This window comes from Oncorhynchus clarkii, chromosome 3 (genome assembly GCF_045791955.1).
Source record: "Oncorhynchus clarkii lewisi isolate Uvic-CL-2024 chromosome 3, UVic_Ocla_1.0, whole genome shotgun sequence".
NCBI classification, from domain to species: Eukaryota; Metazoa; Chordata; class Actinopteri; order Salmoniformes; family Salmonidae; genus Oncorhynchus; species Oncorhynchus clarkii.
The window spans coordinates 7,222,303-7,248,801 of NC_092149.1; the positions used below are offsets into that span (position 1 = coordinate 7,222,303).

General features: G+C 45.3%; 1 protein-coding gene across 2 annotated transcripts; it reads left to right on the forward strand.

The window, feature by feature from the left end:
- The first annotated feature begins 193 nt into the window (after nt 1-193).
- On the forward strand, nt 194-24,736 carry LOC139387175 (acetylcholinesterase collagenic tail peptide-like). 2 transcript variants are annotated; one of them, XM_071133233.1, is made up of 16 exons: nt 194-304; nt 3,119-3,234; nt 4,265-4,381; nt 7,658-7,702; nt 7,881-7,907; nt 15,911-15,982; nt 16,478-16,540; nt 16,639-16,665; nt 16,827-16,907; nt 17,171-17,251; nt 19,636-19,732; nt 20,886-21,022; nt 21,158-21,277; nt 21,408-21,549; nt 21,811-21,913; nt 22,064-24,736. In XM_071133233.1, exons 1-16 carry the CDS (start codon nt 208-210, stop codon nt 22,131-22,133), a joined length of 1,395 nt encoding a protein of 464 aa, XP_070989334.1. In that variant the 5' UTR covers nt 194-207; the 3' UTR covers nt 22,134-24,736. The 2 variants fall into 2 exon arrangements, with proteins under 2 accessions (XP_070989334.1, XP_070989344.1); XM_071133243.1 differs by having other exon boundaries at nt 21,423-21,549.
- The last annotated feature ends 1,763 nt before the right edge of the window (nt 24,737-26,499 follow it).

The window sequence follows — 26,499 nt, forward strand, 5'->3', positions numbered from 1 at the left end:
AAATTTAGCGCTCACTGAGGCAGGAGATTTAATGGGCAATGGTTGGCAGGCACCCCCCTCCTAAAGACGCAGGGATACTGAGAGAGGAGAGAGCGGGCTGTTGAGGGCAGTAGGCAAGAGAGAGTCAGAGAGTGAGAGTGGAGTCGTTTTGCTGTGGCTCCTCAGTAAACCCAAGTTGGAGACAGAGGGCATTGTATTGACAGCAGCATGATCCTTATCACATTTGGACTCTATCTTCCACTATTGTTTTGTTATGTCTTGTCTCAGTCCTCTTTCCTGGACAATATTCTCTCATTCCCAGCAGGTAAGAGAGCCAGCCGTGTGTGTGTGTGTGTACATGCGCATACTCATGCATGTGTGTGTGTTTATATGTGTGTGTGTGTGTGTGTTTATATGTGTGTGTGTTTTATATGTGTGTGTGTTTATATGTGTGTGTGTGTGTGTGTGTTTATATGTGTGTGTGTTTATATGTGTGTGTGTGTGTGTGTTTATATGTGTGTGTGTGTGTGTTTATATGTGTGTGTGTTTATATGTGTGTGTGTGTGTGTGTTTATATGTGTGTGTGTTTATATGTGTGTGTGTTTATATGTGTGTGTGTGTGTGTGTTTATATGTGTGTGTGTGTGTGTGTGTGTTTATATGTGTGTGTGTGTGTGTTTATATGTGTGTGTGTTTATATGTGTGTGTGTGTGTGTTTATATGTGTGTGTGCGTGCAGGAATATGTCATGCACGGTTTTGACAAGCTGCAGTCCGACCCTGGGTAAACCCCATGTCGTGTCTTATCCTGATTTGTCTTTGCACTTTTGAAGAAGTGTGTGTTCCTGTGTATTTTCCCTTCATTTATGGAATATGAAATGCTGTCAGAATGGAAATGTCTCTATAAATAGCGTCTGTGGACAGTTCCTGACAGGGAGGCGCATGGTGCTTCATATGTGTATTCAGTCAGAGCCAGGAGCAGCTCTCTCCGGTGTGGATGACTCCACGTATCATGTTACAGCTCCCAGTCGGAATATTTCTGCTGTTCTTATTGGATTCTAGTTATTACGTGTTAGATTTGTAGAGCTATTTTACTTGTTGTTGTATATCTATGTAGATACCAGTTCTAGCGTCTAGTGTTGTCAACAACCTACCAGACTGTACAGTCTTGGCCAAAAGTTTTGAGAATGACACAAATATTAATTTCCACAAAGTTTGCTGCTTCAGTGTCTTTAGATACTTTTGTCAGATGTTACTATGGAATACTGAAGTATAATTACAAGCATTTCATAAGGGTCAAAGGCTTTTATTAACATTTACATGAAGTTGATGCAAAGAGTCAATATTTGCTGTGTTGACCCTTCTTTTTCAAGACCTCTGCAATCCGCCCTGGCATCCTGTCAATTAACTTCTGGGCCACATCCTGACTGATGGCAGCCCATTCTTGCATAATCAATGCTTGGAGTTTGTCAGAATTTGTGGGTTTTTGTTTGTCCACCCACCTCTTGAGGATTGACCACAAGTTCTCAATGGGATTAAGGTCTGGGGAGTTTCCTGGCCATGAACCGAAAATATCGATGTTTTGTTCCCCGAGCCACTTAGTTATCACTTTTGCCTTATGGCAAGGTGCTCCATCATGCTGGAAAAGGCATTGTTTGTCACCAAACTGTTCCTGGATGGTTGGGAGAAGTTGCTCTCGGAGGATGTGTTGGTACTATTCTTTATTCATGGCTGTGTTCTTAGGAAAAATTGTGAGTGAGCCCAGTCCCTTGGCTGAGATGCAACCCCACACATGAATGGTCTCAGGATGCTTTACTGTTGGCATGACACAGGACTGATGGTAGCGCTCACCTTGTCTTCTCCGGACAAGCTTTTTTCCGGATGCCCCAAACAATCGGAAAGGGGATTCATCAGAGAAAGTGACTTTACCCCAGTCCTCAGCAGTCCAATCCCTGTACCTTTTGCAGAATATCAGTCTGTCCCTTATGTTTTTCCTGGAGAGAAGTGGCTTCTTTGCTGCCCTTCTTGACACCAGGCCACCCCCCAAAAGTCTACGCCTCACTGTGCATGCAGATGCACTCACACCTGCCTGCTGCCATTCCTGATCAAGCTCTGTGGTGCCCCGATCCCGCAGCTGAATCAACTTTAGGAGACGGTCCTGGCGCTTGCTGGAATGTCTTGGGCTCCCTGAAGCCTTCTTCACAACAATTGAACCGCTCTCCTTGAAGTTCTTGATGATCCGAAAATGGTTGATTTAGGTGCAATCTTACTGGCAACCATAACCTTGCCTGTGAAGCCCTTTTTTTGCAAAGCAATGATGACGGCACGTGTTTCCTTGCAGGTAACCATGATTGACAGAGGAAGAGCAATGATTCTAAGCACCACCCTCCTTTTGAAGCTTCCAGTCTGTTATTCAAACTCAATCAGCATGACAGAGATCTCCAGCCTTGTCCTCGTCAACACTCACACCTGCGTTAACGAGAGAATCGCTGACATGATGTTAGCTGATCCTTTTGTGGCAGGGCTGAAATGCAGTGGAAATGTTTTTGGGGGATTCAGTTTATTTGCATGGCACTTTGCAATTAATTGCAATTCATCTGATCACTCTTCATAACATTCTGGAGTATATGCAAATTGCCATCATTCAAAATGAGGCAGCAGCCTTTGAAAATTAATATTTGTGTCATTCTCAAAACTTTTGGCCACAACTGTACATTTGGATACATTTACAGATTACTTTCAGTTCAGCTGATGTTTTTTGTGAAGGGGAGGATCTGCTGATTGAGTGGATTTTAACTTGGCAGCTGCAACACCACTTCTTTGCCAATGCCCCTATGCAGGAGCTTTTCCTTCGTGGCTTGTTAGTGAGGTGTTTGTTCTCTGCCTCTGCAGGATGCAGTAACATACAGATTCTATTACACACCTTACCATCCACTCTGATGCTGTTAGAAATAAGCCAACATTGAGTTTTCTTTAAGCCCCTTCAACTAGTTTTGACACGGACTCTATTCATTTAATTTCCCACTGATGTTAACATGACAAACAAATGAAATATGTCTATTACAAGGGCATCCTCTGCAGGGTCGGTGTGTATTTATTTCCCATGTGACTGACTTACCATACTGTCCACTACTTTCCTCAGCTCTCCAACAACAACCTGCCGTGGACCAGCAGAGGAAATTCAACCCCTGCTGTTTACTGAGTCCACCCCCGCCCCCCCTATTCCCTCCTCCCTCACTGTGGCACCCCGGTGGTCATGTGAGTCCAATGTCATGTGACTTGCCCGTTTGACAGGTGTATGATTGTTTATTTGTCCTTGGGTGCTGTCCAACCCTCACTCCCTGGCTACGTTCCAAATGGCACCCTATTCCCTATTTAGCGTACTACATTTGATAGGGCTGTGGTCAAAAGTAGTGGACTATAATGTATAGGGAACAGTGTGTCATTTCTGACTTAGCCTCACTCTTGCCCTCCTCCGCCACTGACTAAGAGCAGTAGGGATTTCTGATGATAGAGTAGGTGTGTGCAGGAAGCAATGGATTAACTGGTCTCCCAACAGTGCTGACTGCAGATCAGGGTTGATGAGGTGATACGACCATAGATGGTCCTCTCAGAGATACAACTCTGTATATCCTGTTAGAGGGTCCTCTCAGAGATACAACTATGTCTGTTAGATGGTCCTCTCAGAGATACAACTCTGTATATCCTGTTAGAGGGTCCTCTCAGAGATACAACTCTGTCTGTTAGAGGGTCCTCTCAGAGATACAACTATGTCTGTTAGATGGTCCTCTCAGAGATACGACTCTGTCTATCCTGTTAGAGGGTCCTCTGTCGTTCTGGCCCTGAGCAAGGCAGCTGCTGTTCCCCGGGCGCCGATGACGTGGATGTTGATTAAGGCAGCCCCCCCGCACCTCTCTAATTCTCTAATTCAGAGGGGTTGGATTAAATGCAGAAGACACATTTCAGTTGAATGCATTCAGTTGTACAACTGACTAGGTATTCCCCTTCCCTTTCCCAGAGATACAACCCTCAGTCTCGAGCCTGGACTGTAAACTCAAGAGGGGTGATGAGCAGGAGTTGACACTGAATAATTGTGTAGAATCTGAAATTCAAATTGACAGATGACATGACACACAGCTGTCATTTTGATTGGCAAGTAGTGAGCATAAGTGATCCACATCTTAACTGCACTGTAATTGTACTTCAGTACCACAAACGGCTACTGATCATTTTATTATAAAATAGAGCACTGATTGAATGGAAGAGTGTTTTTGTTTGATTGGTTTAGAATGAGGAGACCAGTAAGGGAGGTGATCACAGACCAGATCCAGATACAGGGACGGAGCTGAAAGGGCCCAGCTGTGTCCCAGGACCCCCTGGCCCCAACGGACCCCCCGGTCCTCAGGTAGGTAAACCTATCCACCCCCAAATGTCTCTGTTAATGTTGTCATCCCACTGGCTTCATCAATTCAATATATATTTTTTAAGCCCGATAATGGCCCATACAGTTATAATACGGTTATAATGCAGATATTTGGAAGAGTATTTAATCAGGGTTTATCAGGTGGAGACAATGGTTAGTTGCCTGAGCTTCCTTACTTGTCAGTAATGGTGGTAGACAGGTGTTGGGGGGTTGGCTAAGTCCTCTATAGACCTCTATCAGCTCTTTACCATCTGAGACCCATGTGAGTTCCTTCTCCTTCCTTCCTCTTGTTCCTCTAGAGCTAGGGACAGGGACGGGGACGGAGATGGGGACAGGGACGGGGATGGAGACGGGGACGGGGACGAAGACGGGGACGGGGACAGAGACAGGGACAGAGACAGGGACAGAGATGGGGACAGGGACAGAGACAGAGACAGGGACAGAGACAGGGACGGAGATGGGGACGGAGACAGGGACAGGGACAGAGAGGGACAGAGACAGGGACGGGGACAGGGACGGAGACGGGGACAGGGACGGGGACATGGACGGAGACAGGGACAGAGACGGGGACAGGGACGGGACAGGGACAGAGACTGGGAAGGAGATGGAGACGGAGACGGGGACAGGGACGGAGACGGGACGGGGACAGGAATGGGGATTACATGGAGCTCTGCAACACATTAATGCTCCACATTTAGACACGACGCAAATAGACTTTTTCCACTGACTGCCACGACTCTCCGTCCCTCCACACACCATTCTTAGAAACAACCCAAACAGTCTGCATGGAAAGACATATTGAGTGGAGGGAGTCAATTCCTGTATCGCCCACCAGGTTGGGTGGTGTTGCTGTGTGGAGGGTGGGTGGTGGTGTTGCTGTGTGGAGGGTGGGTGGTGGTGTTATTGTGTGGAGGGTGGTGGTGGTGTTGTTGCTGTGTGGAGGGTGGGTGGTGGTGTTGTTGCTGTGTGGAGGGTGGGTGGTGGTGTTGCTGTGTGGAGGGTGGGTGGTGTTGTTGCTGTGTGGAGGGTGGGGGTGGTGTTGTTGCTGTGTGGAGGGTGGGTGGTGGTGGTGTTGCTGTGTGGAGGGTGGGTGGTGGTGTTGTTTCTGTGTGGAGGGTGGGTGGTGGTGTTGCTGTGTGGAGGGTGGGTGGTGGTGTTGCTGTGTGGAGGGTGGGTGGGTGGTGGTGTTGTGTGGAGGGTTGGTGGGTGGTGGTGTTGTGTGGAGGGTGGGTGGTGGTGTTGTTGCTGTGTGGAGGGTGGGTGGTGGTGTTGCTGTGTGGAGGGTGGGTGGTGATGTTGCTGTGTGGAGGGTGGGTGGGTGGTGGTGCTGTGTGGAGGGTTGGTGGGTGGTGGTGTTGCTGTGTGGAGGGTGGGTGGTGGTGTTGTTGCTGTGTGGAGGGTGGGTGGTGGTGTTATTGTGTGGAGGGTGGGTGGTGGTGTTGTTGCTGTGTGGAGGGTGGGTGGTGGTGTTGTTGCTGTGTGGAGGGTGGGTGGTGGTGTTATTGTGTGGAGGGTGGGTGGTGGTGTTGTTGCTGTGTGGAGGGTGGGTGGTGGTGTTGTTGCTGTGTGGAGGGTGGGTGGTGGTGTTGTTGCTGTGTGGAGGGTGGGTGGTGGTGTTGTTGCTGTGTGGAGGGTGGGTGGTGGTGTTGTTGCTGTGTGGAGGGTGGGTGGTGGTGGTGTTGCTGTGTGGAGGGTGGGTGGTGTTGTTGCTGTGTGGAGGGTGGTGGTGGTGTTGCTGTGTGGAGGGTGGGTGGTGGTGTTATTGTGTGGAGGGTGGTGGTGTTGTTGCTGTGTGGAGGGTGGTGGTGGTGTTGTTGCTGTGTGGAGGGTGGGTGGTGGTGGTGTTGCTGTGTGGAGGGTGGGTGGTGGTGTTGTTTCTGTGTGGAGGGTGGGGGTGGTGTTGTTGCTGTGTGGAGGGTGGGTGGGTGGTGGTGCTGTGTGGAGGGTTGGTGGGTGGTGGTGTTGTGTGGAGGGTGGGTGGTGGTGTTGTTGCTGTGTGGAGGGTGGGTGGTGGTGTTGTTGCTGTGTGGAGGGTGGGTGGTGGTGTTGTTTCTGTGTGGAGGGTGGGGGTGGTGTTGTTGCTGTGTGGAGGGTGGGTGGTGATGTTGCTGTGTGGAGGGTGGGTGGGTGGTGGTGCTGTGTGGAGGGTTGGTGGGTGGTGGTGTTGTGTGGAGGGTGGGTGGTGGTGTTGTTGCTGTGTGGAGGGTGGGTGGTGGTGTTGCTGTGTGGAGGGTGGGTGGTGATGTTGCTGTGTGGAGGGTGGGTGGGTGGTGGTGCTGTGTGGAGGGTTGGTGGGTGGTGGTGTTGCTGTGTGGAGGGTGGTGGTGGTGTTGCTGTGTGGAGGGTGGGTGGTGGTGTTATTGTGTGGAGGGTGGGTGGTGGTGTTGTTGCTGTGTGGAGGGTGGGTGGTGGTGTTATTGTGTGGAGGGTGGGTGGTGGTGTTGTTTCTGTGTGGAGGGTGGGTGGTGGTGTTGTTGCTGTGTGGAGGGTGGGTGGTGGTGTTGTTGCTGTGTGGAGGGTGGGTGGTGGTGTTGTTGCTGTGTGGAGGGTGGGTGGTGGTGGTGTTGCTGTGTGGAGGGTGGGTGGTGGTGGTGTTGCTGTGTGGAGGGTGGGTGGTGTTGTTGCTGTGTGGAGGGTGGTGGTGGTGTGGCTGTGTGGAGGGTGGGTGGTGTTGTTGCTGTGTGGAGGGTGGTGGTGGTGTTGCTGTGTGGAGGGTGGGTGGTGTTGTTGCTGTGTGGAGGGTGGGTGGTGGTGTTGTTGCTGTGTGGAGGGTGGGTGGTGGTGTTGTTGCTGTGTGGAGGGTGGGTGGTGGTGTTGTTGCTGTGTGGAGGGTGGTGGTGTTGTTGCTGTGTGGAGGGTGGTGGTGGTGTTGCTGTGTGGAGGGTGGTGGTGGTGTTGTAATGCAGAAGATCCTATAGTAATTCCAGAGTCCTATAAATGGCCACTTGCCTAGATGGCATTCTGTCAGGGAGAGGAGAGCATGATTGGTAAACTCTTCAGATTTGTTTTTCACATCTGTATTCATACACAATTTAGCCTATACAGTATGGCACCGGAGTTAGCTGACTGCTAAGGAAGCTAACAACAAACACATTTGGTGTCCGTATGGATCCTGTACCTACTCATTAACATGACATTGTGAAGGGAAATAATATTTAGAATATTACTGGGATTGTAAATAATCAGTTGATGGCATAAAGACAGAAAAAGCCCATGTTCTGATTGGTTAGATATCTGATTATTGTTGACCTTCTACAGGGTCCAGCTGGGCTACCAGGTCTGACGGGACCAAAAGGTGAAAAGGTAAGTGTCATTTATAAACAGTTGTTTTTGCATTAGATGTTTAGTGAATGATTGAAAACTACCATTATACGAAGCGGAAAGGCCTTGTATAAAAAATCAGTAGTTATATCTCTGTCTGTCTCTTTGTCTCTCTTCTTCGCTCTCTCTCTCCACCTCCATCCAACGATCTTGTTGCCAGGGAGAACTGGGACGACCTGGACAAAAGGTGAGAGCACCCATTGATCATTCTATTAGCTCTGCTAAGTGGATTTGCTGAAAAATGAGATCCAGTCCCTCCTCAGTCTGTCTGGTGGGCTGTAACTCACGTCCCCGCCGCCCGTCTGTCCGCCCGCTGCCTGGTTATGAGCATTATGACATTCAGAGAAAGACAAGCAGCACAACCTGTACACGATGCCAGGACAGCTAGGACACAGAGAGAGCAAGACAAGCAGCACAACCTTGACACGATGCCAGGACAGCTAGGATACAGAGAGAGAGAAAGACAAGCAGCACAACCTTTACACAATGCCAGGACAGCTAGGACACAGAGAGAGCAAGACAAGCAGCACCACCTTGACACGATGCCAGGACAGCTAGGACACAGAGAGAGCAAGACAAGAAGCACAACCTTTACACGATGCCAGGACAGCTAGGACACAGAGAGAGAAAGACAAGCAGCACAACCTTGACACGATGCCAGGACAGCTAGGACACAGAGAGAGAACGACAAGCAGCACAACCTGTACACGAAGCCAGGACAGCTAGGACACAGAGAGAGAAAGACAAGCAGCACAACCTTGATACGATGCCAGGATAGCTAGGACACAGAGAGAGCAAGACAAGCAGCACAACCTTTACACGACTCCAGGACAGCTAGGACACAGAGAGAGAAAGACAAGCAGCACAACCTTGATACGATGCCAGAACAGCTAGGACACAGAGAGAGCAAGACAAGCAGCACAACCTTGACACGATGCCAGGACAGCTAGGACACAGAGAGAGAAAGACAAGCAGCACAACCTGTACACGATGCCAGAACAGCTAGGACACAGAGAGAGAAAGACAAGCAGCACAACCTGTACACAATGCCAGAACAGCTAGGACACAGAGAGAGAAAGACAAGCAGCACAACCTTGACACAATGCCAGGACAGCTAGGACACAGAGAGAGAAAGACAAGTAGCACAACTTGTACACGATGCCAGAACAGCTAGGACACAGAGAGAGCAAGACAAGCAGCACAACCTTTACACGATGCCAGGACAGCTGGGACACAGAGAGAGAAATACAAGCAGCACAACCTGTACACGATGCCAGAACAGCTAGGACACAGAGAGAGCAAGACAAGCAGCACAACCTTTACACGATGCCAGGACAGCTAGGACACAGAGAGAGCAAGACAAGCAGCACAACCTTTACACGATGCCAGGACAGCTGGGACACAGAGAGAGAAAGACAAGCAGCACAACCTTTACACGATGCCAGGACAGCTAGGACACAGAGAGAGAAAGACAAGAAGCACAACCTGTACACAATGCCAGAACAGCTGGGACACAGAGAGAGCAAGACAAGCAGCACCACCTTGACACGATGCCAGGACAGCTAGGACACAGAGAGAGAAAGACAAGCAGCACAACCTTGACACGATGCCAGGACAGCTAGGACACAGAGAGAGCAAGACAAGCAGCACAACCTTGACACAATGCCAGGACAGCTGGGACACAGAGAGAGAAAGACAAGCAACACAACCTTGACACAATGCCAGGACAGCTAGGACACAGAGAGAGAAATACAAGCAACACAACCTTGACACGATGCCAGGACAGCTAGGACACAGAGAGAGAAAGACAAGAAGCACAACCTGTACACAATGCCAGAACAGCTGGGACACAGAGAGAGCAAGACAAGCAGCACAACCTTGACACGATGCCCGGACAGCTAGGACACAGAGAGAGAAATACAAGCAGCACAACCTTGATACGATGCCAGGATAGCTAGGACACAGAGAGAGCAAGACAAGCAGCACAACCTTGACACGATGCCAGGACAGCTAGGACACAGAGAGAGAAAGACAAGCAGCACAACCTTGATATGATGCCAGGACAGCTAGGACACAGAGAGAGCAAGACAAGCAGCACAACCTTGACACGATGCCAGGACAGCTAGGACACAGAGAGAGAAAGACAAGCAGTACAACCTGTACACGATGCCAGAACAGCTAGGACACAGAGAGAGCAAGACAAGCAGCACAACCTTTACACGATGCCAGGACAGCTAGGACACAGAGAGAGAAAGACAAGCAGCACAACCTTGACACGATGCCAGGACAGCTAGGACACAGAGAGAGCAAGACAAGCAGCACAACCTTTACACGATGCCAGGACAGCTAGGACACAGAGAGAGAAAGACAAGCAGCACAACCTTGACACGATGCCAGTACAGCTAGGACACAGAGAGAGCCGCTGAGATAGAAGATGCATAGAATCATTCTGCTGAGTTGTAGAGGAGAGTGGATAAACCTCCCACCCCGTCCCATGTCTCCTCTAACAGATGGGGAACTTATGGTCACCCTGTTAGCTCCTGAAACCTATCCAGATTCACTGGGCCCTGTTCAGGAGGGTGCAGCGTTACAGCACCTTCACATAGAGATGTATAGCATAGAAAATAGAAGATTGTCGGAGGGACAGGGGAAGAGTGAGACCTGTCAGAAGAGAAGTGTGGTCTTAATCAATTGGTGGCTGCAGTTATGTATTAAAACAGTTCCGTTGGGAGAGCTTCACAATGCGTCCCAAATGGCACCCTATTCCCTTTATAGTTGACTACTTTTGACCAGGACCCATGGTCAAAAGTAGTGCGCTATATAGAGAATAGGGTGCCATTTGGAACGTGTCCTCAGTCACTGCCCTGCTCTGTCTGAGCTGCAGGGCTGGCTGTGTACAGCAGCAGCATTGCAGTGCAATTTAGCTTAGTGCTCGAGCCAGACCATAAATCATTTTATTTCCCACAAGCAGAGGGCCTTCCTGTTCTATATATACGGCCTATCATTTAATTAAAGCGGACAGAGTGACAGACCTTGTTAAAGTCCTTCTCTCTCTCCACATGGCGGACCAGGGTAAATACAGAACACAGGTTGTCATGTCAACATCCCGATCGGCTTATGGAATTCTCTGTAACTATTCAGAACAATCATGTTTGTAACTCCTGCTATATGCTACTTCTATGATATTACACATGGAAATATTATACTGTACACTACACAGCTTACATGGATAGCTGCTGATTCATTCAATACTTATTTTCTTTATTTAAATGATGCCAGGTCAGCTGGTAATTTCTTTGTATACGGCAGTCTTCATGCCCTGTGTTTTCTAGTCAGTTCAGAACTTCTGGTCTGGTTAAAGTAGTGTTCTAACAGTTCTGATATGGCTCAGCTATTCCCACACATACCCTATGTACCGTACACAGGAGGCTGCTGAGGGGAGGACGGCTCATAATAACGTCCGGAACGCCACAAATGGAATGGCATCAAACACATGGAAACCATGGAAGCCATGTGTTTGATGTATTTGATACCATTCCACAAAGTATGCTCCAACCATTACTGTGGGATAACTGTAAAAAGTCTGCTCCGGCCTCCCGGGTGGCGCAGTGGTTAAGGGTGCTGTACTGCAGCGCCAGCTGTGCCATCAGAGTCCCTGGGTTCGCGCCCAGGCTCTGTCGTAACCGGCCGCGACCGGGAGGTCCGTGGGGCGACGCACAATTGGTCTAGCGTCGTCCGGGTTAGGGAGGGATTGGTCGGTAGGGATCTCCTTGTCTCATCGCGCACCAGCGACTCCTGTGGCGGGCCGGGCGCAGTGCGCACTAGCCAAGGTTGCCAGGTGCACGGTGTAGCCTCCGACACATTGGTGCGGCTGGCTTCCGGGTTGGATGCGCGCTGTATTAAGAAGCAGTACGGCTGGTTGGGTTGTGTATCGGAGGACGCATGACATTCAGCCTTCGTCTCTCCCGAGCCCGTACGGGAGTAGCTACTACAACAATTGGATACCATGAAATTGGGGAGAAAAAGGGGTAAAAAAATATATTAAAAAAGTCTGCTCCAACCATTACTGTGTGATAACTGTAAAAAGTCTGCTCCAACCAGTACGGTGTGATAACTGTAAAAAGTCTGCTCCAACCAGTACGGTGTGATAACTGTAAAAAGTCTGCTCCAACCATTACTGTGTGATAACTGTAAAAAGTCTGCTCCAACCATTACTGTGTGACAACTGTAAAAAGTCTGCTCCAACCATTACTGTGTGATAACTGTAAAAAGTCTGCTCCAACCATTATTGTGTGATAACTGTAAAAAATCTGCTAAATCAGGCATTTCCAAAGTGGAGGTACTGCAGGGGGTCTGCGGCATGATTCTTATTTTTTTAACAATAATAATACATTCATTAATACAATATATTTTGTATTAATATTGCTACCAACAACCGATTAAACACATTTTGCAGAAGGGATCTGTGAAAAGTGTTTAGACTAGAGGGTGCAATACAATACAATATATTATTCAACCACAATTTCTGTTAAACCTTAGATGCACAGCCTGGGACTGGGAGGTTCATCGGTATATAGATATCCACAGTTCTCCATCAATTATACATTTCTTTAACTAAATTCTTCTTGTATTCCCCAAAATGTTGTTTTGAACATAATGGCACTGTAATTTATGTCTAAAACGGCAACATTTTCTCTGTGTCCATGGCAAAATGGGTAGAACTAATTTGGTCACCTGTTTTAGTCTTAGACCTAGATTTAATCAGATTAAGTGTTAACAGGCGATATCCGACACCCACATAGCTGATGTTTTGGCGGTGTCAGAGGTGTAACTCTGTTAGAGCTGTCAAATCGGTGAGAGGCAGCTGCTCATGTGGTCATTTTCACGAAGCCACACCCATTCCACTCTTGTCAGAAGTTCAGAATGAGAAAGTGTCGTCTATATAGAAATGACACTCAAACAACATAATAACAATTTACACTGAGTGGACAAAACATTATGCTCTTTCCATAACCTCTACAGGATTGGTGAGTCCCCCTCCGGAAGGTTGAGCTAACATATGCTAATCACATTAGCCTGAGGTTGTAAGTAACAAGAACATTTCCCAGAACATAGACATATCTGATATTGGCAGAAAGCTTAAATTCTTGTTAATCGAACTGCACTGTCCAATTTACAGTAGCTATTACAGTGAAAGAATACCATGCTATTGTTTGAAGAGAGTGTTATTTCCATAACGTAGACTGACCAGGTGAATCCAGGTGAATGCTATGATCCCTTATTGATGTAATTTGTTAAATCCACTTCAGTCAGTGTAGATGAAGGGGAGGAGACAGGTTAAAGAAGGATTTTTAAGCCTTGAGACAATTGGGACATGGATTTTGTATGTGTGCCATTCAGAGGGTGAATGGGCAAGACAAAACATTTAAGTGCCTTTGAATGGGGTATGGTAGTAGGAGCCAGGCGCACCGGTTTGTGTCAAGAACTGCAATGCTGCTGGGTTTTTCACTCTCAACAGTTTCCTGTGTGTATCAATAATGGTCCACCACGCAGAGGACATCCAGCCAACTTGACACAACTGTGGGAAACATTGGAGTCAACATGGGCCTGCATCCCTGTGGAACACTTTGGACACCTTGTAGACTCCATACCCCGACAAATTGAGACTGTTCTGAGGGCAAAAGGGGGGATGCAACTCAATATTAGGAAGGTGTTCTTAATGTTTGGTACGCTCAGTGTATATCAACCTAATGAAGGTGTAGATTACATTCAGGTGGCCTTGTCCCACTAGGCCTACTATCCCTGGTATAGTTTAGCCACATTGATATTGTGGCAGATTGTAACCAAAGCCAGCCATAATTAACCATAAAGGCTGGGCTACAGGTAAATAAAATGTACAGCTCTGATTTTCTCCCCATCGTGACTGTTGAAGGGGTAAATAACAATTGTTTCATTGAAGGGGAGAATTTTAGCTTTCCAGAAATTCCAGAAATATTATTGTATGGGAAAATAGAGCTTCTGATGATATCAAAACAGAACTTCCCTACATGAAAGTAAGAAAGAGAATAAACATGATTGTTTCTGGTTGAGGTTAGTTACAAGTGAAGTGTCTTGGCTTCACATCCGTTCAAAAGATGGACTGAAGAGACCACCTGGGAGCTTTGTGGGAGAGTCGGACAGATCAGCTAAATCAGATCGCGCAACTGAAAGATGTCAACTCTGCCAATGAGAGGGTTGCATGAAATATCCTGACTTCTGATTGGACAAAACAGATGAAAAGGAGCTTCATGTCAAATTAAATGTCCATTAGTCTCGTGTGGAATTCTCATCTGGTCACATTTTTATCAACTAAAATCAAGTTACAGTTATCGTTTTTTTCCAGAGCTTTAGTCAGGAAAAATAAGTTGTCAAGTATTTTTTTGGCATACAGTGGGGCAAAAAAGTATTTAGTCAGCCACCAATTGTGCAAGTTCCCCCACTTAAAAAGATGAGAGAAGCCTGTAATTTTCATCATAGGTACACTTCAACTATGACAGACAAAATGAGAAAATTTTAATGAATTTATTTGCAAATTATGGTGGAAAATAAGTATTTGGTCACCTACAAACAAGCAAGATTTCTGGCTCTCACAGACCTGTATATTCTTCTTTAAGAGGCTCCTCTGTCCTCCACTCGTTACCTGTATTAATGGCACCTGTTTGAACTTGTTATCAGTATAAAAGACACCTGTCCACAACCCCAAACAGTCACACTCCAAACTCCACTATGGCCAAGACCAAAAAGCTACAAAATTGTAGACCTACACCAGGCTGGGAAGACTGAATCTGCAATAGGTAATCAGCTTGGTTTGAAGAAATCAACTGTGGGAGCAATTATTAGGAAATGGAAGACATACAAGACCACTGATAATCTCCCTCGATCTGAGGCTCCACGCAAGATCTCACCCGTGGGGTCAAAATGATCACAAGAACGGTGAGCAAAAATCCCAGAACCACACGGGGGGACCTAGTGAATGACCTGCAGAGAGCTGGGACCAAAGTAACAAAGCCTACCATCAGTAACACACTACGCCGCCAGGGACTCAAATCCTGCAGTGCCAGACGTGTCTCCCTGCTTAAGCCAGTACATGTCCAGGCCTGTCTGAAGTTTGCTAGAGAGCATTTGGATGATCCAGAAGAAGATTGGGAGAATGTCATATGGTCAGATGAAACCAAAATAGAACTTTTTGGTAAAAACTCAACTCGTCGTGTTTGGAGGACAAAGAATGCTGAGTTGCATCCAAAGAACACCATACCTACTGTGAAGCATGGGGGTGGAAACATCATGCTTTAGGGCTGTTTTTCTGCAAAGGGACCAGGACGACTGATAAAGGAAAGAATGAATGGGGCCATGTATCGTGAGATTTTGAGTGAAAACCTCCTTCCATCAGCAAGGGCATTGAAAATGAAATGTGGCTGGGTCTTTCAGCATGACAATGATCCCAAACACACCGCCCGGGCAACGAAGGAGTCCAGATCTCAACCCCATAGAAAATCTTTGAAGGGAGTTGAAAGTCCGTGTTGCCCAGCAACAGCCCCAAAACATCACTGCTCTAGAGGAGATCTGCATGGAGCAATGGGCCAAAATACCAGCAACAGTGTGTGAAAACCTTGTGAAGACTTACAGAAAACGTTTGACCTCTGTCATTGTCAACAAAAGGTATATAACAAAGTATTGAGAAACTTTTGTTATTGACCAAATACTTATTTCCCACCATCATTTACAAATAAATTCATTAAAAATCCTACAATGTGATTTTCTGGATTACTTTTTCTCATTTTGTCTGTCATAGTTGAAGTGTACCTATGATGAAAATTACAGGCCTCTCATTCTAGTACACTGGTACTAGAATTGCAAGAAATCAACTTTAAAATGGCCACTATGCCCAAAGGCAAAATGTGTAGAATTCCAGGTAATGAGAATTTCTTCTCTGACGCTAAAAGGGGCCTTTAAAGATGTATTTCCTGGAACCCAAGACTTGAAGTCATAGTAAAACTGCTTCTATGCTAGTTATAGTCCACTCTGAAGTAGGACTTGTGTTCTGATATTATGAGGTTGTCCCTGATGAATTTGCTATCACATAAGGGGTCACCCACGCAAAAAAACAATTTGGGAACCCTGTGCTAAAGAAATTATGTTGTGGCCCACCAGGGTCGGACGGGGCCTCCAGGTCTCCCGGGGCGCCAGGGACCAGCCGGGTGGCCAGGACCAAATGGGCCCAAGGTGAGTAAGTCCTATTTCATGGTGCCCAAATGTCAATATGATATTATACCGTATCATAGTATGGAAAAAAAATGATAGAACACAAATTATGCAATAAGATATGTGTGTTCCTGTACCTACAGGTGTTAGATCTTAATTTGACCAGTTTCGAGGAGTAAAATAATCCTGCAGCAGGAGGATTTTTTTTTTTTTTTTAAGTGATAATTTCTAATGAGAATGGACTGTAGTTTTGATAGGCCACAGCAGGTTATATATTAGCAGTAAGATCTAGTAAGGGAAAGAGAACTGTGGGTTTTCAGTGAATTTATGTAAATCATGAGGCTCATTTGAATTTCTTATGGTGCAGGAAAATTCTCTGCGACAGAGTGATCAAAATTAAGATACCACATCTGTATGATATTATTTGTAAAGGTAGATGAAGACGGTGTTGTCAGAGCCGTGTGTGTGTGTGTGTGTGTGTGTGTGTGCACGCGTGCGTGCGTTTGTGTCTGGCAGGGGGAGAAGGGAGATGGTGGATTGATGGGAATACCTGGAGCAAGAGGACCTCTTGGACCTAAGGTCTGTGAACCTTCATCCTTCACTGAGAAAATTGTCTGATTTCAACCATCATGTTATTCATAATTTCTATACTTCAGACTTCTGATCTTCCTTCCTAGGGTTTACCTGGATACAAAGGAGAAAAGGTGGGTGATTACTTCAAATGTTTTTGACTGCTTTCTTTTATTCTATTACATTACAAACCATATTTTAGTTCCTCTGGGTTGGTTCAACAACATGTGTGTGTTTTCAGTGTGTTTATGGATGTTTTGTTTACAGTTGTTTTGTCTCCTGTCTGTCTCATCAGGGTTCCCGTGGTGACCGTAGTGAGAGAGGGATGAAGGGAGACAAGGGCACAATGGGCTTCCCTGGAATGCTTGGACAGAAAGTGAGACATACATCTTGTTACATGATCTGATGTTTATCGGCTGCTGGGGTTGATGTGGAGGAGCTGGAGGAAGGGGAGAAGGAGCAGGAGGAGGTCATTGTAGGGTGACGTGTAGTGGAGGCTCATTGAACAACAGGATAGAACCAGAATCAACTGGCCCTCAGTAATAACTGAAGAACACAATTCTAAACTGGACCACAATTATTTATATGACGTACTGGCATATGTTGTTGTTGATGGAGTGCTGTGGTTTATGTCCTCAGGGGGAAATGGGTCCAAAGGGAGAACCTGGAATCTCAGGGAATAGAGGACCGACGGGCAGACCAGGGAAGAGGGGCAAACAGGTGAGAGATATACTTTATTAGTAAACAGCTGAGAGATATACTTTATTAGTAAACAGATGAGAGATATACTTTATTAGTAAACAGGTGAGAGATATATCTTATCATTAAACAGGTGAGAGATATACTTTATTAGTAAACAGATGGGATATATACCTGATTAATAAACAGGTGAGAGATATACTTTATTAGTAAACAGGTGAGAGATATACTTTATTAGTAAACAGGTGAGAGATATACTTTATTAGTAAACAGGTGAGAGATATACTTTATTAGTAAACAAGTGAGAGATATATATTATTAGTAAACAGGTGAGAGATATACCTGATTAGTAAACAGGTGAGAGATATACTTTCTTAGTAAACAGGTGAGAGATATACCTGATTAGTAAACAGGTGAGAGATATACTTTCTTAGTAAACAGGTGAGATATATACTTTATTAGTAAACAGGTGAGAGATATACCTGATTAGTAAACAGGTGAGAGATATTATTTATTAGTAAACAGGTGAGAGAAACTGTATTAAACAGGTGAGAGAGATACTGTATTAAACAGGTGAGATAGTTACTGTAGAAAACAGGTGAGAGATATACCTGATTAGTAAACAGGTGAGATATACTGTATTAAACAGGTGAGAGATATACTGTATTAAACAGGTGAGAGATATACTGTATTAAACAGGTGAGATATACTGTATTAAACAGGTGAGAGATATACTGTATTAAACAGGTGAGAGATATACTGTATTAAACAGGTGAGAGAGATACTGTATTAAACAGGTGAGAGAGATACTGTATTAAACAGGTGAGAGAGAAACGGTATTAAACAGGTGAGAGAGATACTGTATTAAACAGGTGAGAGAGATACTGTATTAAACAGGTGAGAGAGATACTGTATTAAACAGGTGAGAGAGATACTGTATTAAACAGGTGAGAGAGAAACTGTATTAAACAGGTGAGAGGGATACTGTATTAAACAGGTGAGAGAGATACTGTATTAAACAGGTGAGAGAGATACTGTATTAAACAGGTGAGAGAGATACTGTATTAAACAGGTGAGAGATGCTGTATTAAACAGGTGAGAGATACTGTATTAAACAGGTGAGAGAGATACTGTATTAAACAGGTGAGAGAGATACTGTATTAAACAGGTGAGAGAGATGCTGTATTAAACAGGTGAGAGATGCTGTATTAAACAGGTGAGAGAGATTCTGTATTAAACAGGTGAGAGATACTGTATTAAACTGGTGAGAGAGATACTGTATTAAACAGGTGAGAGAGATACTGTATTAAACAGGTGAGAGATGCTGTATTAAACAGGTGAGAGATGCTGTATTAAACAGGTGAGAGAGATACTGTATTAAACAGGTGAGAGATGCTGTATTAAACAGGTGAGAGATGCTGTATTAAACAGGTGAGAGAGATACTGTATTAAACAGGTGAGAGATGCTGTATTAAACAGGTGAGAGATGCTGTATTAAACAGGTGAGAGAGATGCTGTATTAAACAGGTGAGAGATACTGTATTAAACAGGTGAGAGAGATACTGTATTAAACAGGTGAGAGATGCTGTATTAAACAGGTGAGAGATACTGTATTAAACAGGTGAGAGATGCTGTATTAAACAGGTGAGAGATGCTGTATTAAACAGGTAAGAGAGATGCTGTATTAAACAGGTGAGAGAGATACTGTATTAAACAGGTGAGAGATACTGTATTAAACAGGTGAGAGATGCTGTATTAAACAGGTGAGAGAGATGCTGTATTAAACAGGTGAGAGAGAAGCTGTATTAAACAGGTGAGAGAGATGCTGTATTAAACAGGTGAGAGAGATACTGTATTAAACAGGTGAGAGAGATACTGTATTAAACAGGTGAGAGATGCTGTATTAAACAGGTGAGAGATGCTGTATTAAACAGGTGAGAGATGCTGTATTAAACAGGTGAGAGATGCTGTATTAAAGATGTGTTTTGTTTATTAAACAGGTGAGAGATATACTGTATTAGGATCTTACTTGGATCTTAATTACTTAATATCATATGCTGTTAGAAGCTGTGATTAAAAAAGGTTTTTTTTACCTTTATTTAACTAGGGAAGTCAGTTAAGAACAAATTCTTATTTTCAATGACGGCCTAGAAACAGTGGGTTAACTGCCTTGTTCAGGGGCAGAACAACAGATTTTGACCATGTCAGCTCGGGGATTTGATCTAGCAACCTTTCGATTACTAGTCCAACGCTCTAACCACTATGCTACCTGCTGCCCTCTTTGAGCAACATACTGTAACTTCAAATCACTATGATGTGGTGACATGTTTCGACCACTAAAGGTTTACCATATGTTTGTCTGTCGATGTTTTTACATGTGGTATTTTTCTTGTCTGATTAAACAGGGAGGGAAGGGCGACAATGGGATTATCGGCCCTCTAGGTCCAGCAGGTCCTCAGGGGCCCCCAGGCCACCCTGGTCCCCCAGGTCTCCCAGCCTCAGGTAAGGACTCTACCTCCATCAGCTCTCCCATCTGAGCTTCGCTTCTTTAGAGACCGCTGTAGGGCTAGGGAGTGTGGCTGGGCTAACATGCTAATCTGTTGCCAGTCTGTGATATGCAGTCTGAGTGTGTACCTGGATGAATTCCAGGGAAGAACATCGAGTCAGATTTAGAGTGATTGGTATGTTCTTTGTTGGAGGCTCTGCCCATTTTCTGGACTCTGAAGGCTAGTTTCTCAGACCTAGATTATTAAAACCTTGTCCTGTAATTAAAAGAAAGGCAAAATGGAGAATCTCACTGGAAAGTACATTTTGAGGTTTAATATGAGGTCCCGTCAGTGTGAGAAGCTTCAGGGATGGGTGTGAGAAGCTTCAGGGATGGGTGTGAGAAGCTTCAGGGATGGGTGTGAGAATCTTCAGGGATGGGTGTGAGAAGCTTCAGGGATGAGTGTGAGAAGCTTCAGGGATGGGTCTGAGAAGCTTCAGGGATGGGTGTGAGAAGCTTCAGGTATGGGTCTGAGAAGCTTCAGGGATGGGTGTGAGAAGCTTCAGGTATGGGTCTGAGAAACTTCAGGGATGGGTGTGAGAAGCTTCAGGTATGGGTCTGAGAAGCTTCAGGGATGGGTATGAGAAGCTTCAGGCAGGCATCAGCATCAGCGAAAGGAAGCAGACATTAAAACACAGCAGGAGGTAACACCAGAGAGCTTATTTAGCTTCAGAGGAACCTGATCACCGCCCCTCTCTCCCCCTCCTGAGGTGTAACAGATACCATGAGGGGGGTGGCGGGGGGATCTGGGATGGGACGGATGCTAAAGCCATGACATCATGTCCTTAAAACAAATTCATAGTGGGCCAAGAAGCTCCTTACATATTTACAAACATTATGACACCATGTAATTAAACTGTGACAGCTGGTGTCTTGTTCAGGTGTCTGCGCAAATTAATTTGATTGCTTTACCAACTTCATAGATAGACGAGGGGGCCAGGACAGTGCATTTCAGCAGAGGTATTTATAACATATAGTCCCTGTGACCTCGCTCATGGCTGTCTCTGAATGTGGTACTCTGTGATATAGAGATGGTTTCATGTGTACATCACTTTTTGTACATATGCCTACATTGATAATATATGATCTAAATGTTTATTTCTTGTTCAGGACTCTACGTGGTTGGAACGAAAGGTGAGAGGGGGCTACCAGGTCTTCCTGGACCTTGCAGCTGTAACTCCATTAGTGTGAAGAGTCCACAGTTTGATGAACATAGTTCCAGGAGCGACTACGCCAAAGTGCCGGCGGTGAGCAGGCAACACAAGTAACACATGATCAACATTTATTGCGAATCAGAAACTTGCCTCAGCTAAGGCACTTAATAGGCCAAATTAGTCTTTAATGTGTCTCACCCAGAATTTATTTTTTTGTTTCTCATACAGATATTTGTGGTAAACAATCAAGAAGAACTAGATCGTCTTCATACGGACAATGCCCTAGCCTTCCGGAAAGACCAGAGATCGCTTTACTTCAAAGACACCAGCGGATGGCTGCCCATTCAGGTACCTCACTTGATACACTATCTTCTAAACGGGATATGTCTAAGTGCTTACAGTATTGCCTGGCAAGGTTCATCTTTAAGTTACAGTTTTATTTCATTTGGTTAGTTTTAGTTTCTAATCTCTGTAAAAGACTTCTTTCTTCCAGCTGACGCCGTTCCAGTCTACGGAGAACGCTCCGGAACAGGAGGGTTACTGTGGCGACGGGATCGTTCAGATTCCCAGTGGGGAGGAATGTGACGACGGGAATAGGATTGTCACCGACGGCTGCGTCAGTAAGTCATGTTATCAGAGTGGATGAACCAGATTCGTGGTTTGGTTCTGCTGATGGTTCTGTTTGTTGTGGGTTCAGTTACCGCATGGGAAGTTGATTTGGATAAATGCACTTGTTAAATGATAATGCTATTGATGACACACAGAAGCACCGGTCTGGTTTGAATGGCTATTGATCTCTCCCTGTCTCTCTGTGTCTTTCTCTCTCCGCGTGTCTCTATTTTTCTCCCCCTCTGTTTCTCTCTCCATCCCTTCCTCCTCAGAGTGTAAACATGCTTACTGTGGAGATGGTTATCGCTACGACGGGGCCGAGGAATGTGATGGAAAGGACTTTGGCTATCAGACATGCAACTCATATCTCCCAGGGTTAGTAGGCTTACTGGCTTGATCCATTCTTGTCTGCTTTCCATATCTTACTGTACGTAACCTCATAACTTTGTGTTCCCTATGAAGCAGTAACTGTCTGCCATTGTCATGATTAGTTGACAGAGGGTTCTAATTCTCCTTGATTCCCAGGTCTTATGGTCGTCTCAGATGCACTCCGTACTGTGTCATTGACTCTACAAACTGCAAGTATTTCACATGAGGAGGACCCTGGACACAGCAGTGGGATCCTTCTTGTCTTGTTTGCCTTGGTACTGAACAGGATGACGGTAATGCAAATAAAAGATCAACAACAACACTGCAAACAAGAGACTCAAAAAGGAAGTGTTGACAAACTGGACTAAGCCTGACAAAATAACTAAAACTACACACACTAACTCTGTTGTATCGCTGCTGAAGCCATGTAGCTCCCGAGGAGGGGAGCCGGGGCCAGTAAAACGTCCCCTCATCCATTCGCACTGGACAATTTCACTTTGTCTTAAATAAAACTCAACTCAAGACTGAAGAGGCTCTGCCCAACTGATAGGACCAGCCGCTGAACGAGAGGCGGTCAAATGAGAGACAGCCAGGAAGGGAAAGACAGCCAATGGGAAAGCTCTGAGAAAGTGAGAGACTCGTGGGTGGAGCCGGAAGCCATATTTACCTCGACGTAGAACTGTTAAAGAAGAGAGAACCAGGTCTGAACAATCAGAAGTAGGGTGCTGTGTATTTTACTGCAATGTCAATGACGTCATGTACTGTAGCATTTGCATGAGGCTGAGATTGCTGTGAGACCATGGCCACAGATGTCATTACCTAGGCATTTAACCAATCACAATACTTACTATCGTTGTCATGAGCTTCGTACTGTGTATATATAGTAGGTATACGTCTCCAATTGTACGTAGGGAGTATATTGTATGTTATAATTGTACTAATCAGGACAGCAGGGGCATGTTAGTACATGTTATACAGTATTCAGGAGGATTCTGAGAGCCTTGGTCAGTCTGTACTGAAGCCTTGGTCAGTCTGTACTGAAGAGGCAGATCTTAAGCCTTGGTCAGTCTGTACTGAAGAGGCAGATCTTAAGCCTTGGTCAGTCTGTACTGAAGAGGCAGATCTTAAACCTTGGTCAGTCTGTACTGTAGAGGCAGATCTTAAGCCTTGGTCAGTCTGTACTGTAGAGGCAGATCTTAAACCTTGGTCAGTCTGTACTGAAGAGGCAGATCTTAAGCCTTGGTCAGTCTGTACTGAAGAGGCAGATCTTAAACCTTGGTCAGTCTGTACTGAAGAGGCAGATCTTAAGCCTTGGTCAGTCTGTACTGTAGAGGCAGATCTTAAGCCTTGGTCAGTCTGTACTGTAGAGGCAGATCTTAAACCTTGGTCAGTCTGTACTGAAGAGGCAGATCTTAAGCCTTGGTCAGTCTGTACTGAAGAGGCAGATCTGAAGCCTTGGTCAGATCCTCTTCAGAAGAACAGTAAAGCTATGTACTGTACAGTAGTAGCATTAAGCCAAGATGACTGCCTGTGGAAATAGCAGCCAAGCTGATAGACTGGGAACCCTCACCTTCTGGTAGAACTGAACAGCTGTTGTCCCAAATGACACCCTATTCCCTATGTAGTGCACTACTTGTGACAAGAGTCCTATGGGCCCTGGTTAAAAGTAGTGCACTATATAGGGGATAGTGTGCCATTTGGACAGCCAGGCCCGTGCGCTCTTAGCTTTTGATGGCACTGTACTGTAGTTGAAGAGGGCCGTTCAGAATGTGGACATTGTGGGCAAGGTCAAGCTTTGCTTTAGTTTAGATTGACATTTCCACGGTTTAACTCAGGAACCTCTAACATAATGTTTTCAGAGAAATCCTCCCTCATATCCACTGTAGAACACAGATGAGACCAATGAGTCTATGCTGCACACTGACTGTTAAACTGTCCCCCTCCTCACTCAGATGTGCTTACTGTACATGTTGATGACTCGTGCCATCAGTCCTCCAGGTAAAGAGGAGGACCTCAGTGAACTACTGTCTGCAGGGAGATATGACACGTGAAGGCAGGCAAACTGTTATTATTACTGCTACTACTACATGTTCTTAAATCATTTCCTCATTGCAGAACAGGAAGCTTTTTTAGCTGCTAATTGGTAGGAAGTGAATTCCGATAGTTAGGGTGGGAAACCTTATGACAGTCTACGGTGCATCAGTTAGAAAGCTCTGGACATCTTCCTGTCTCGTATTTATAGCAGCACTCCTCTTGATACCTCCAGCCTGCCTGCTTATATAACTGGAGCAGAACTACTGCACCACTCAGTGGAGAACTGAACACTATAGTTGTAGTCTGCAGTACTTCCTGTATTCCCTCAGTAGTTTAAGAGAACGTTTCAGGATAAGCTGTTCTTTACCACAAGCTATAGGTCGCCGTGCCAACGGAGGCCGACCTTTAACCTCACCCACACTTAGGAAAATATTGTTGCTCACGTAAAAGTGGATGTATGAAAATATGTCATTTCAAGACTGTTCTAAATGTTACATCTGCATGTTAGTGGTACTGTAATTTACAAGTTTAAAATGCAACCGATTTGCCAAAGGAGGCTGTGAATGAAGCCTACATGCTGTAAGTAAATATTAGTCAACTCTCGACAAGGTATATGCTTTTAAAGAAATATTGATGGTTCTTGTTAATGTAACTGTATAACTGTAAGGACTGAATATTACGTCAACTTTTATATGACAGGTATAAATGTATTATCCATTGCACCGTGTATAAACACATGAAATATCCATTAGTTTGGCTAATATGAGTGTACTGTATGCTGTAGGTACACTGGTAGCATGTGATAACATTACACAATGCTTTTTGGTGGTGAATGCACTCGCATATCAGGATTTCAAAACTCCTCTCTGATTTCATAATTAAAACATGTTTGACACAGACATGCATTATTGAGATCAAAATAAAGATGAGAAAATGGAAGCTGTTGACTGCTACAAGCTATTTACTCAGCCAAGGAACTCACATCAAATGGTTGCGTACACATTTTTGACCAGAGTCAATACTCTGTAGTTAGTGTCAGGGCATCTGGTTGGTCTGACATGGGGCTGGGAGTCAGGGGTTTGTCAGCATCCCCGAGTAGAGGAGTCTCCTCTGTCGTTGACAGTGATTGGATGGTTGGTGTGTGGTGGGGAGCAGACTGACAGTTACGGAAATTCTGTTGACGTTCTCTCAGGAAGGAAGAGAACACATTGCACAGCAGTGGACCTGCATCAAGCAGAGAAAAGACTGTCAGCAGGCAGCTGCTGACAAAGTGCTGTGTCTGTCTGTACTATTTCATGTATTGGCAGGGCATAAATATCCTCAGAGAGACAGAGTCTTGAACTGAACACACCACAGCTAGAATTGTCATCAACTCCCCCGGATTTGGCCTAGTCTTCTATAGTCAGCCTGATGGTCTACCTCACGAGCAGTAACATTATTCTTGTAAATGCCCTAATCAACTGAAAAGCAAACAAAGGAATTGTTATCAACTGAAAAGCAAACAAAGGAATTGTATGATCTCTCAGGTGTGTGTGTGTGTGTGCGTGCGCTTGTGTCTCTGAGGCAGAAGATTGAGGGCTCAGGTTGTGGCAGGGAGCCATGGGTACAGGACAGGAGTAGGTAAGAGTTGGCTGCCGTTCTGCCCTCCCCTCTCCGTAACTCAATTACCATGTCATATTTCACTCCATGATTTCATTAAGGTTCATTTGCCTGCAGAGATGCCCAAGTAAAAGCTTACTTCTGCTTTTCTTTGTCCTACCACTCTGGGTTCCCTAACCAGACCAATGTGATTTGTGGGCAGAGTACAGATGTCTCTCTGTAGATGCCTTTAGAAATGCAGCCCATTCTATTATCTTAATGAAGAGTTCTGAAGTTGATAAAAGAATACAGAGGCCATTTTGTGCTCTGTGTGACCCTAAAATATAATTTGAGACGGACAGTCTGGGTGACCTTCATCAGTTTATCCTGGGAGGGGGGGGGGGCTTTGACCTCTGACCCATCAGGATGCCTGAGTGAGACAGGAGTGGTGGCGGGTCATGAAATAATGAACAGTCACTGGCTTTTCATTCCCACAGAAAAGTGTTGTGGAAATTCAGTACTGAGAGAGACTTGGTCTTAGTCATTTCTTCAAACAATCATCTTTATTTAACATCAATTAATTATTGCAATAATGAGACAGTCAGCCCACCAGTCTTGACTGACTGTTAGGCTGAGAGTCTAGCCTTTACAGACAACGCACAGTTTTTATATAGCTGATACCAAGATTGCTTAGTCAGTCACTTCTAACCTTCCCATAAGCCACCTTGGTTATCTACACAGGATGGTCTTTTACTTAGTTTCCCAGACGCCAGGAAGATGAGGCAACATTATTCTTAATTCTTCCAGGCTCTCTCTATCTCGAGTCACACAGACCACATCTTGTCTATAGAATGCTAGCTTTTAGGTTTTTATCACCAACACAAGTCCGGAAGGTTGCTAGTTCAAATCCCCGAGCTGACAAGGTACAAATCTGTCGTTCTGCCCCTGAACAGGCAGTTAACCCACTGTTCCTAGGCCAT